The sequence below is a fragment of the Vanacampus margaritifer genome, chromosome 3, assembly GCF_051991255.1.
Source record: "Vanacampus margaritifer isolate UIUO_Vmar chromosome 3, RoL_Vmar_1.0, whole genome shotgun sequence".
Lineage (NCBI taxonomy): Eukaryota > Metazoa > Chordata > Actinopteri > Syngnathiformes > Syngnathidae > Vanacampus > Vanacampus margaritifer.
Window position 1 is genome coordinate 3,401,381 of NC_135434.1, and position 13,754 is coordinate 3,415,134.

Here is a 13,754-nt window from a genome sequence, read left to right on the forward strand (position 1 = left end):
AAGCATGTCAATCATGAGTAGAGTAGTATTTTCCCCGAGTGGCCATTTTGGCTCTGCAGGGCCACAGATTTATATGTATTATATTAATGGCCTGTCAACTGACCCCACACGGGTGAAGCCGGAGGGCAGCCATCTTACATTCCCACTCATACTGACAACTTTATTTCATATTCTTCATTATGTAAGTCCTGTGCAGGTGTTACACATTTTCATTTCTAGTAATGATGTCAAATGTTCAATTAACTACGAATCATTTAGATCATAAACATATAATACTGTATGCAAATATTAACATACCGCCTCCCGTGGGTTGGCCTGTTGCTATGATGCGTCGGCGCGTCTGCCATATTGGATGTGTCACATCCCCACCGTAAATACCCAGAACAACGTTTGTAATTGTAAATGTAATAATTACAAACATTTACCCCCTTATACATTTTAATATTTACCATCACGGCAGCAGTGGTAGATACGTGTGTATTTATCCAATTGGTTCAGAAATCGAACATAATAGTGTGGAGTGGCACATCTTCCACTTGATGTTCAATCACTGATGGCGTCATCTGATGACGCGAGAAAATTAGCAACGGATTAGCAAAAAACAGTGTGGATGTTTTACTATCAGAGGGTGAGAGTCTGGACGGAGTCGTAATTCGATTTTGGGGTGACATCGGCGGGCTTGATGTCGTTTCGTAGCCATGCGAGACCGGAGCTAAGCACCACCTAGCTACGTAGCCGTTGGTCACATGGAGCGAGTTTGACCGCAGAGGGTTGCTTATTACAGGGATGGCGGACAGGGATTTGCCCACGGCGGGGCTTCCTCCGCGGTCACCCGCCGCCGGGAGCCGCGGTTCCTCGGATGAGAACGGACACCGCCACCGCAACGACAGCCCGGACGAGACCCTGTCACCCACCTCGGTGATATACTTCAAGGAGGCGTTGAGCTCCGTCAACGTGAGGTTCGGGAAGGCTGGCGCCTCCTCGCTGTCCCCAAAGTATGACTTCCACATCGAGAGGGTCGAGTCGAAGCGGAAAAGTGAGTACTTTATATACCGCAGCCATTTTATAGTAACACACGTTTAATGCAAGTTGCCCCTTACTGGTTAAATTGTTTATGGCGGTCACGAGACTGGTGTCTGACATATGCTAGCTAGGTAGCTGATCAAACAAACTAAAGTTTGCTTAAAAACTTTTTTATATATATACATATATATAAAATTCTACTGACTTGTTTGTGTTTACTGTTTAAAAAAAGAAAAGCTAAAATAGAGAAAATGTCATACAGCTAATCCGGCTACAAGCTAATGTCAACAAGTTTGGTAGATCACGTGACACTGTCCCGTGTTTGACTTCCTGTTTGTCAGTTAAAAAACAAAAAACGTTTCCTTAATTAATGCGCGTAATCTACTCCTGATTATGTTTTTAAATCACAAATATCATTTTGATAGCTTTCACAAGCAACAAATGTAATATATTTATTAACAAGATAAGACAAATTAGTAGTACCTCACAGTATTGTGCTTTAATCAGTATGAACAGTAATAATATGGCATCAAATCTCTCTCCAATAGAAAGCAGGGCTATGTATGCATTCTCTACTACCTAATCACAATTTATAGTCATTTTTATATAGTTGATTGTAGAAATTGTTTAGTCATCAGTCAAATGAAAAGCAGTATTCTAACAATGATCCCATCGATTAGTATTCGGATACAAATTGATTTTGCATTCACAATAACATACATTTGAGATGCAGGTGTTATTTTTGTACATTTGGGGTCTCCATCATCATTTTCAAAATGTATTATCTGTGACATTGAGTTTGTATGGACCTGGCCTGGTGAGTGATGTGGGCGTCAGCAAATGTAAACGTGGCTGCCTTGTTAACTGTGAATGTGCTTATTACGTGTCTGTTTTCTTACAGTTTGTTGGCTATTGTTGGCTGTTACAATACGTTCGAACTAGCGATAGTAGGCTTTAATAAATTGGCTAATATCGATGTTGCCTTCTGTGTTGGTGGTTGTAGATGCTCTGTTGTGTGGGTTTTTTTCTTTTATAGGTGTGAAATGGTCCCAAACTGGACGTTCTTTTTTTAAATCAAATTATTCAAGTTCTAATAATCGTTGCAGCCCTAATAGGGAGTGACTCCAATCACAGTCTAGGACTACTTTTCTACTAGACGGGGCTTTGGCGCAATCTTGTGGCATCTTGGAGCACAAAAAACAATGAACACTGTTTTAGCCTATAATGAGCTTTGGTGTAGCGACTGTCATTTTTGGCCTCATTCCCGCTGATTGGTTGTTTATTCAATTTCCTTAAACGGGGAATTCTTGTGCTGCTCACTAGCATCATTAGCATTCGTTTGCTCTCAATGGGGACCACCGTCATCCCCTCCCCCCTTCCTCTCTCGCTCTCTCTCTCTCTCTTGCACCATCTGCTCACGTGACGTCGCGCTGGCTGCTTCCCAGCCCTCCTTCGCCACAGCAGTCGGCCATCTTGGTCAACACCCAGTGTGCATCCAGCCACCGACAGCCCCGATCAGACTTCGGAGGAGGGTGGTGGGTGATTCATTGTTTTCTTTTCCTTTAAGTCCCTCGCCAGCACAAAAGGGAAGAAGAGGGAGGGAAGGGGGGGGTGAAGGAGTGAGGAAGCGCAGCGTCTCCATCAGTCACAGGGAGGAGGAGGAGGAGCGAGACACCTGCTACAGACATCCTTTTTGTCCCCTCACTTGGAATTTCGGGGGCGCAAGCACACCCGCCTATTAGGGGTTTTCTGCCGAGTCATCATCCCCGCCATCATGTCGGATCTGACGCCCCAGAGCGAGACGGCGACGCCCACCACAGACAAGATCACGCAGGCCGCCCGGGAGACCATCTATCTGTGCAACTTCCGCGTGTCGGTGGACGGCGAGTGGCTGTGCCTGCGCGAGCTCAACGACATCTCCCTCACGCCGGACCCCGAGCCGGCCCATGAAGGTAGGATTCACGGTGGGGGTTGCCAATCAGGACCCATCCCCCCTCACACAAGAAGATGAGCGGCTTTGAGATGGTGTCGCCAAGGATTTGACGCCGTACGTTGATGTTTTGTCATTTAGGTGACGTAAAAAAAATTTTTTTTGTAAAAATGGCCGTGACGCTGCAGATAAGGATGTGCCGCTTGTTGCTGACTCGCTCCATCCTCGTCTCTGGCCACGCCTTCTCACAAATGCCTAATTAATCCTTGATAAAATTTCCTTCACAAACGGAAGCAGTGTCACGATTCAAAATGGCCTCTTGTGTCTTCAGTTGTGGTAGAAAAATATTGTCCAACAAATATTTCTAAAACATTCTGGAGACTCACAATTATTTGTAGGTGTTAATGGGAGTTGCCTAAACGTGCCCTGTGATTGGCTAGTCCCGAATGTACCCTAGATTAAACTGAAATCGACTAAAACGTACTCACCACTTTGGCCTTTGTCAGGGTAACCGAACCGGTTTCATGTTGTGTGTGTGTGTGTGTGTGATCTAGACCCCAAGGACCCCATCACCATCGAGAGGCTCAACCTGATGAACATGGCCAAGTTGAGCATCAAGGGTCTGATCGAGTCGGCGCTCAACCTGGGACGCACGCTGGACTCGGACTACGCGCCCCTGCAGCAGTTTTTCGTGGTCATGGAGCATTGCCTCAAGCACGGCTTGAAAAGTAAGCTCGACCATGCCTTCTTCCGCTTTGCCTTAAAAAGAGGCTCCAGTAGATGTCATCTTCTTAAAAGAGGCACGTATAGTTCAGTATTAGGACTTCTTCGGATCAGATCAATGATTTGATAGAGACTGATTTGTTGTAGTGATAGGCCAATATGTTTTTTTCAAGGCCGATACAGATGCTGATTATTAGCTCTTTGACTGCCAGACGTTTTCAGAAATGGGATGCCGTGGGTGCCAGCCGATTTAAGCATTTTGACTGATCTTTTGACTGATCTTTCAAGGTCCACAGAAAATTATGTGTTTGGACTATGGAAACACACATACTACCAAATGAAAGATTGGACTCTCATCTTTCATCAGAAAAAAAATGTTTGTTTCTACCTTATTCCGTTTTTGAGTAATCAACAATAGAAAATGGTTAGTTTCACCTCTGTTTTGAAACAAGCGTTTTTTAACGTCTTTGGCACTCCTCCATAGGATTTTACTAAACGTTATTTAACGTTTTTGGCAGTCAAAGAGTTAGTAGTCAAGGAGACCGATAACCGATATTTCAAGCCGATATTCATTTACAGTAAAAGGGAAAATATTAGCGTCAAAGTTTTTAAAATTTCTTATTTCTTTTCATTTTAAACATATAAAGAACTGACAGTTTTGTTTAAAAAAAAATATAACAAAAATTGCAGGTAGCTTTCAAGGGTCATCAGCATGTGTTAAGCTAAATTAAAAACCAAGCAAGTAAATAGTTCCCTCAAGTTTTCTACTGTAAATAAAGTTTCCCAAAATGTCAACATCATTTCTTAATTACATCTTTTTAAAAAGGAACCTCAATTGCATGTTGTTTCTTTAGGAACGCTACGAGTCATGACAGTCAGGGTTCCTTTTAAACATTTTTTTTTTTTTTACGTGTAGGGAGTTCCCACTCAGTGTAAGCATCATTTTTTTTATAAAGTGCAAATTTAAATAATTGCATAAATGACAAACGCATGCGAATGTAGCTAATATGGGGTTTTCGTCAGGGTTCATAAAAGGTTTCAAAAGATCTTCGCAGACAGTGAAAAATTGTCTGAAAATGTTCAAAATGTCTCTCCCACCCAAAAAAAATGTCTTTGTGACAAGTGAAAACTGTCTGTGAACAATCCTGATGAAAAGCCTAAATTTGCTACGTTCGCAAGCATCTATCGCTCAGTAAGAGGCCAGCTTTCTCGACCTTCAGATTAAAATGCTGATATTTGTTAAAATGCCAAATGTTTGGCCCCGATAATCGGCCGATCACTAATTTGTTGTCGCTGACGTCACCGTCTTTTCGTCCTCAGCCAAGAAGACCTTCCTGGGCCAGAACAAGTCGTTCTGGGGGGCTTTGGAGCTGGTCGAGAAGCTGACGCCCGAGGCCGGGGAGATCACCGCCAGTGTCAAAGACCTGCCTGGCCTCAAGTCAGTTGGAGAATACACTTGCTGCGGGATTATTGAATTGTTGAAATGTCGAATGTGAGACTTGGAATTGGTCAAGAAATGCGCACGTGAGGAGCTAATGAGTTTTCTGACTGGCAGGACGCCGTTAGGAAGAGGCCGCGCTTGGTTACGACTGGCCTTGATGCAGAAGAAGTTGTCCGACTACATGAAAACCATCATCAACAGGAAGGACCTGCTAAGGTTGCCCAACCGCTGCGCATTTTGTCTTTACTGTCAAACCTGTCAGAAACCAAAAATGTGATTTTATTTTTGTATTCTTTCATGTGTGTAGTGAATTCTACGAGCCCAACGCTCTCATGATGGAGGAGGAGGGCGCCGTCATCGCCGGACTGCTGGTCGGGCTCAACGTCATCGATGCCAACCTGTGCATGAAGGGGGAGGACTTGGACTCGCAGGTTGGCCCGCTTTCAACAGCACGGCTTTATAAACAAGGTCAAATGCACTCAAGTAGAAGAAGAGAACCTCCACAGTGGCTGAAGCGTTCCAAAAATGTCCCGAATGCACCCAACGTGTCGACGTCTTAACAGCATCAACCTGGAAGGAAGCAGCGTGGTTTTGTTGTTGTTGTTGTTTTTAGACGATTTGGGGGATGGAGTCTGTTCGAAGGAAGGATACGGTGGTCGGTCGGAAGGTTAAAGCCAAAAATGAGTCACTAGAAAGACCTTTGCCTGGAAAAAAATGCATACATTTTTTTTTCTTGCAAAAAAAATGGCTTTGATTTTTTTGGGTGGGTAGGGAGTGTAATAGTTTTTTTTTTTTGAAAATATGTACAGTATTTCTTGGGGGATAAATTCATTTATTTTCTTGAAAACACCTTTTTTTTCCGGGAGGAAAAAATTGTCTTAATTATTTCTTCTTAAACTTCTGTAGATTATTTTCTTGAAAAAAATAATTCAGTTTTTGTTTTGATTTTGATTGTTCTTAGACCTTTTTTATTACTATCTTATATTTATATTTCTTGGGGTGAAATTCATTTATTTTCTTGGAAAAAAAAGCTATTTTTTCTTGGAGAAAAAAATTGTCTTAATCATTTCTTCTTAAACCACTTTAGATTTTCTTTTCTTGAAAAAAATAATTCAGTTTTTGTTTTGATTTTGATTGTTCTTAAGACTTTTTTTTTATCAGTATCTTTTATTTATATTTCTTGGGGGAGAAATTCATTTATTTTCTTGGGGAAAAAAAGCTTCTTTTTTTTCTTAATTATTTCTTCTTAAACCACTTTAGATTTTCTTTTCTTGAACAAAAATAATTCAGTTTTTTTGAAGATTGTTTTGATTTTGATTGTTCTTAGACTTTTTTTTTTATTATGATCTTTTCGCTTGACAACAAATCTTAAGATTTGTTGAAAAAAAAAAATAAATATATGTTCATTCTAATATTGACAATCCAATTTTTTTTCCTATATTAGTATTTTTCATTTCACTTTTATTTAACCAGGTTGGTCCTGTTGAGATTAAAAACTTTTTTTTTTTCATTATTTATTTATTTAAATATCTTTTATTTATTTTCCTTTCCCGTGCGGCCAATTCTGAGTAATTCTTCCTTTTTTTTTTTCATGCAGGTTGGGGTGATTGATTTCTCAATGTACCTAAAAGACGGAGGTCACAGTAGCAAAAGCGCAGAAGGGTGAGTGCGGCTGCTTTCTGAATAGTTTTAACAAGAAGGCTCATTATTATTTCTCCCAAAAAAGTGTTGATGTTGTTTTGTGTTAATCAGTGACGGTCAGATCACCGCCATACTCGATCAGAAGAATTACGTGGAGGAGCTCAACAGACATTTGAGGTTTGTCGTGCTAGCGCTTGACGCTCCTGTAAAACAAAAAAAAATCAAGCCTAACTTTTCCCGTCTTGTGCGTGCAGCGCTTCCGTAAACAACTTGCAGGCCAAAGTGGACGCGCTGGAGAAGTCCAACACGAAGCTCACAGAAGAGGTGCGAGAAATGTTTGTGTGTGACTTCCTCTTCCATATCCATGAACACGGCGATGTGGACTTTTTGTGCAGCTGGCAGTGGCCAACAACAGGATCATCACGCTACAAGAAGACGTGGAGCGGGTGAAGGAGGAGAGCTCGTATCAGCTGGAGTCCAACAGGAAGGTGAGCCGTCAGGGAGCCTTCCGCTTCGTTGCATATCGTTTGTCTTGTTTTTTTTTTTAATGCGTTTTCTGCCTTTTCAGGCGCTGAGAAGCGACTCGGCGACGTGCGACGGGCCAGCGCTGGGCGAAACGCGCAAGCAGCTCAAGGAGGAGACGCTCCTTCGATTGGTCAGTTTCCTGCTCCGTTCTACTGCTCTTTAGAATTCTCATTGACTTGATCAAGAAGCCTGGCATTTTTATTATTATTTTTCTAGGCCGATTCCAATATTTTGCTGAGTAAAATTCCGATGGCCGATTGATTGATAAATATATAAACAATTGTTTTGTTGAATTAGGTTTTTGTTGTTGTTGTACTCATTCACTGCCAGTGACGTCAAAAATTCAATATTAATACAATTTCTATTAGTTTCACATTTTTCTCTACTTTTGTTAACCCAAAAGGTGGTTGTATGTAAACCCAGATTTTTTTTATTGTACATTTAGAACAGATATTAAATTTGCGAATAATCGTGAGTTAACTATTGAAGTCATGCGATGAATTACAATAAAAACATTTAATCATCTGACGCCCATGATTTTTAGTGATCTTTTCTTTTTTTAATTGGGGGCATCAGGCGAATTAATCGTATGACTTCAACTAGTTAACTCAAGATTAATCACAAATTTTATATCTGTACAATTAAAAAATGTTTCTAGGTTTTCATACTGTTGTTAACAAAAGTGGGGAAAAAATGTGAAACTAAGAAATAGTTCAAATAAATTTTTGACGTCTATAGCCGTGAATGAGTTAAAGTCCCTTAACGCTTAAAACAAAAGATATGAATTACAGGCAGAACCACAACATTTGACTGTTTTTACACTTCTTTATTATTTACTTTTTAACTTTACAAGAGAGAAAAAAATGTTTAGAATTAAATAAATTGCAAATTAATTTAAATTGAGCATTATTTATTTTTTTATTATTAAAATAAAGGAATTTACTGAAATAGAAAACTATAGTAAAATGAACCAATTAACTAATTTGTTATCAAGCCGTGGTCTAACTAATAATGGCGTGAATTTTAAATAATAAAATGAATGACTTAATTGATTTCATTATTGAAATGAACAATTTTATATCAAATGTTATATTATTGCCTAGTTTGATTACAATTAACTTAAAAGTAAGACAATCGAGCATGAATTATTGTCATTAAAATGAGCAATTTGTACACATTTTGAATGCAATTGATTTTTTATTAAATTTTTTTGATCCTACCTGACCCAAATGTCCCGCTTTAAAACTCAAATGTGTCTTTCAATGTCCAGCACGTCAACTGCCCTGCGCATATCATTAGCCGCGTCTTTATTTCCCGCTGGCGCAGGACGTGGAGAAGGAGCTGGAGGTGCAGATCGGCATGAAGCAGGAGATGGAGCTGTCCATGAAGATGCTGGAGAAGGACGTGTGCGAGAAGCAGGATGCGCTGGTGGAGCTCCGGCAGCAGCTGGATGACCTGCGCGTCATCAACCAACAGCTCGGCCATAAGTCGCAGGTACGACATTGATTTATTCATATCGTGTCTTTTTTTATTTTTTCTGGAGAGCTCAGTATTATTCATTTGGTAATTTTACCGATTTGACATGTCATCATCATTGCTCTCCTTTTCTTTTTTTTATATATACAGTATATATATATATATATTTTTTTTTTCTTCTTCTTCATTCATCATCATCATATCGTGTCTTGATGAACTCAGAATTTAAATGTTGAATTGAATTGTTTATTGTATCGCAGATTCATTTATTTTCAAAATTGTTCAGCCCTAATCCAAATGGCCTCTTCTTCTTCTTCTTCTTCAGAGCGCTGATGCGAGCTCCAAGCAGAAAAGCGACGCCGTGGCCCGTCTGGAGGACAAAATCGGCCAGATGTCAGGCACCATCAAACATCTGGAGAGCAGGTGAGCGCCTCCCAACTGCACCGTATCGCCGAAACCTCCCAATCCATTTGTTCAAATCTCTCCTGTTTTCTCCCTCCTCCTTTTTATCATCACTTTTTTTTTTCTCATTTCCTTTTATATTTAACGGCGCATTTAATAGCGAGAAACATCTGGCGAAGCAGGCCAGGAACATCAACTCGGCCGCGGAGAAGCTCCTGCAGCTGCAGCAGTAGCCCGACGCAAACGCGCTAACAGAAATAACCAAACTAGGGAGCTCCAATTTTTTTCTTTCCACCGGCTTCGATTAGAGCGGACTCAATGCATCTTTTAAAGGAAATCCTTGTGTTCTCCCACGCGCTTCGTGCTTCTTTTTTGTCAGATGTGCTCATGAGCGCCCCCGTGTGCCGGGGCGGTGGTCCAAAGAAGTGGTCAAGTGGGAGAAAGACCATTCATTTCTGGATTTTAGAGCTGTATGTCAACATTTGTCCTTGTAACCATTAGGCTAATAAAACAATCAACCAAAAACGAGCCCACTTCCTGATATGCTCACTCGCTTGTGAGTTGGCTTATTATTGCGTGAAGGCTGAATTCCTACATAAGAAAAATGTATTGTGGATACCAAAAGTCTACACACCCGGTCAAATTGCCAGGTTTTTGTGATTTAAAAAAAAAAAAAAAAAAGCCACAGAGAGACCAAGTACCGGTAAAAGCATACAACGTAAGAGATAAGAAAAAAACAAGATGCATAAAACAAAATATAAATGCAACACCAAACGTTTTTAAACTGCTGCTATAAAAAATATTTTTTTTTTACTTTCATAAATTAAATTTTTATGTAAAAAAATAAAGATGTATAACGACAAAAGATACCAAATTAAAATATATACAGTATATTTTTATATCTTCATAAGATGAAAAAGTGCTATATTTTTTTTTTAATTAAGATGACAAGCCACTATAAACACAAACAAGTATGCAAAATAAATATGGAACAAATTTTAATTCAATTCAAATCCTTATTCTAAAAAATTCAAACTAAATATATAAAACAAGAACTAGTAAGTATTTTAAAAGCATTAGTTTTACATTTTGGCATTATTGTTATTAATCTTGTCTTTTTTTTTTTCTTGGTACTAACTCCAAATTCCGTATTTCTCAAACGATTCCTACTTTCCACGTTTCAAAAACGAAACTGCAGAAACTTTTATCAATTCACCTCAAATTCCCAAATTCTTAACAGACGTCAAACTGTTCAATGTTGTAAAAGTTTCTGCCATTTTCTTTAAGAAAAATCTCAACATCTCCACTAAAATTCAGCTTTATTATTTCATTCCCGTATTCGACATTTCTGACACTTCAATTTCTATCGCGCAGCGTTCACATGCAATTTCTGCACCAATTCCTTCTTTTCCAGTTTGTTTTCCTTTCTTTTAAAGTTGCTTTTTGCATCCCTCCATCACCATTTTCCACCCCCCAAAAAAACCAACAACAAAAACAGATGTAAGCAGGCCGAGCGGGAAAAGGAGGCGGTGCTGGAGGCCAACCGCCTCTTCAAGTGCGAGTTTGGGGACAAGATCGAGAGCCTGGAGGTGGAGCTGGAGCAGCTCCGGAGACGCAGGTAAACCCCAAAAATGCCAACACGCTCAGACGTATTCATGACAATTGAATGTCAAATCCTGCTTTTTTTTTTCTTTTCTTTTTTGCCCCTGCCTTCCACTAGGTCTAACGTGGATGTGGAGCCCAAGAGGGAGCGCGATCACCACCGAGCCAACACACAGCCCGAGGACCTCCCCCAAGTACACGCACCCTCTAATAAACACGTGTGGCCTCCAAGTGTTTGTTTAACAAGGCTTTGGTGTTGCAGCCCAACTTGGGATCTCCAGCGGTGAGGAAGGTTCGACTCCAAGTGACAGCAGAAGACAAAAGCAGCCCAAACTCCAGCCTGTATGTACTTTCGACAACATGGCAGCCATTTTAAAGTCTGCTTTTAACTTTGTAGTTCTCTTCTTAAGGTCCTTTTGCCCATCTGATGATGATGATGAAGTGGTAAGTTGTTTTTCCTAATATATAAGCATGCAGGGCTTGTGTGTACATGCTATTTATGTTAGCATCCACGTGCTAAATATGAATTTGTTTACGGAATGGTTTTTGGTCCGAGCGTCAAATGGCGGTGATCATAACACTTTTTAGTCACATTTATATAGTAAAATAATGTTTGTAGTTGCCACACAAATGTCTGTAAAAAGTCGAGGTAGAACTTGCCACCCTTCAAAAATATGTCACAGCCACATACGGGAGGTTTTTTGTTTATAGATTTCTGTGTATATTATGTGTTTTTAAATTTAATAAATGTACTTAAAAAAAAAAATCTATTTTGACTTTTTGGAGTGTTTTTTTTTATATCATGCATACTTTTTGTTTTACTTAAAAAAATTACTTTGTATTTTTAAGTGAAATTTTAATGTACTATATTTTATGTACATATATATATATATATATATATATATATATATATATATATATATATTTTTTTTTTTTTTTATTGTTTTATTTTTTGCTCATTTGGATTTACTTTGACATTATTTTTTTCCCGGTACTTTTCCTTTCTCACCATCAAAATCCAAAGAAAAAGCAAAACACTTGTGGACTTGATCCTACATTATCATAAGTTTACCGAGCTGAAGCCTGGCAAGATTTTTGCTGGCATCAATTCCATGCAGGAGGCTTCCATATGTGCCAGCTTGCGGGAGAATTTCTTGCGCGCACCCTCATTTTGGTCACTACACACAATTTGAAATGAAATGCCATGTTCTGATAATGACAAGTGTCAGTAGCAATGTTGTTCATGTCCAGGATGAGCCCTTTGTGGACATCAATCAAGCTTCCGTGTGCAGCATGTGCAAGCAGGAAGACTCCCTCCTTAAGACAAAGGTAGCAGGCAGTGTGAGATTCTGTACTATGAGCAAAACATGTCAAAAGGACCGCATGCATGTACTGTATTTAATTTAATTTAAATTGTTTCACTGAAAGGCATGTTTCCAAATTCCTTTTTTTTTCCTTTTTATTTGGAGGCACCCAAAGGGAGTCTAATCACTTTTGTGATGCTACTCAACTCACTTCAAAATGCCATAGTTCCTTGGCACCAAGACGCCACTAGATGGCAGCATGTGCATCATTATCTCTAGGTTATAATGTATTGCAATTCTGCATGCCGGAAAAAAAAAAAGTGGACAGCATTATTTCTTGTCATGTTCTGTAATGTCCAATATATTTCTTTCATGCAATAATTCTCCTTGGCTATTTAAAGTATTGGAACAAAAGATGGTTGCACCCATGAAAACGAGCCAATCTTCTGTGCACTGCTGATGCTATTTGTATTCATTTTCTTTCCAGAGACAATGCAAGAACTGCGGCGGCGTGTTCTGCGAGGGCTGCGTGGCCAACGAGCTGCCGCTGCCGTCGTCCATCTTGCCCGAGGTGGTGTGCGCCGCATGCTATGCGCTCCTACTGCAGCAGTACGCTTCCACGTCACCAGCGTAACAAATAAAACAAAACACGGACGCTTTCCTGCTACGACTGGAACCGCAACATGCACTTTTTTTTCTTTTTTTTTTTACAATCCAAAGTATATCCTCATAATGGACGCTTACACTTGATTTTCTTCAATTTATTACAACACATTTAGAAAAAGAGGAAACGCATGCTTGTTTCATGTTTCACAAATGAAAATATCTTTAAACAAATCATCATCCAAGCCTAAATTTGTCTTAATGAAAATGCCACTTGTGGGCTAACAAATTAGCCTACATGTTGCGTAAATTATAAACCTTCAAACAACCGTTGCTTTAACACACATGGAACAGCAACAAAATTGACATAAACCAAAAGAAAGAAGCACACAAATGTTGAATCAAACCATATCATTCCATCTATCCACCCAAGTCCACTGCTAGCTTCGATTTTACGTTAATTGGAACCTACCTTAACGAAGCAGCAACACATACGGAGCAGGGACGATTGCTATTATTTTGGCTCTTCTTCTATTACGCAGCATTTCTTCCAGTACAGCTCAGTGCTGCTCTGCATGTTGTGGCACAACGAGGTACTACACTGGGGATGTGCCACTTGACTGTAAAAAACACTTTTAAAATGCAATCTTAAATCTGGCATGTAGTGGGGGACCACTGTATCGCAACAAATATGGTGCCATTTTGGGTTGTTATGAGGACATTTCAGCTGGTTGTTCATATAAAGACAAGACTGATATTAGCCTTAAGGATGTTAAAGTCAGCCTTCAACGTTTACAACCTCCATTTATTTGGATAAATAAAAAAAAAACTAGGTCTGCTTAAAAGAAATAAAACAAATAATCATCCTCAGTTTACTCTGACCTTCATGCCTTGGAGCACTTTTACAAACAAGTCTCAGTCATCTCAACTTGCTGAATGTTATCTTTTGTTGAAGAAAGAATATCACAGAAATGCATCTATAATAAATGGATTTTTTCTTAACTCTGCTTTTGTCTTTTCATTTTCTTTGAAAAACACGGATGTCCAAATGAATGTTTAAAAATTTAACCGAGATTTTTTTTTT

General features: G+C 39.5%; 1 protein-coding gene across 4 annotated transcripts; it reads left to right on the plus strand.

Annotated features, from left to right (window-relative positions):
- The first annotated feature begins 560 nt into the window (after positions 1–560).
- On the plus strand, positions 561–13,672 carry rufy3 (RUN and FYVE domain containing 3). Of its 4 annotated transcripts, none has more exons than XM_077561054.1 (18): positions 561–1,036; positions 3,508–3,681; positions 4,997–5,114; positions 5,232–5,333; positions 5,425–5,548; positions 6,715–6,779; positions 6,870–6,935; positions 7,013–7,082; positions 7,154–7,246; positions 7,327–7,413; positions 8,610–8,777; positions 9,085–9,182; positions 10,660–10,779; positions 10,882–10,957; positions 11,026–11,105; positions 11,174–11,207; positions 12,015–12,092; positions 12,555–13,672. In XM_077561054.1, the coding sequence occupies exons 1-18, from the start codon at positions 787–789 to the stop codon at positions 12,699–12,701; spliced, it is 1,950 nt and encodes a 649-aa protein (XP_077417180.1). In that variant the 5' UTR covers positions 561–786; the 3' UTR covers positions 12,702–13,672. The 4 variants fall into 4 exon arrangements, with proteins under 4 accessions (XP_077417180.1, XP_077417183.1, XP_077417182.1 ...); XM_077561056.1 differs by lacking the exon at positions 561–1,036 and adding an exon at positions 1,081–2,975; XM_077561057.1 differs by lacking the exons at positions 10,660–10,779; positions 10,882–10,957; positions 11,026–11,105; ... (1 more) ...; positions 12,015–12,092; positions 12,555–13,672 and adding an exon at positions 9,322–9,710 and having other exon boundaries at positions 563–1,036.
- The last annotated feature ends 82 nt before the right edge of the window (positions 13,673–13,754 follow it).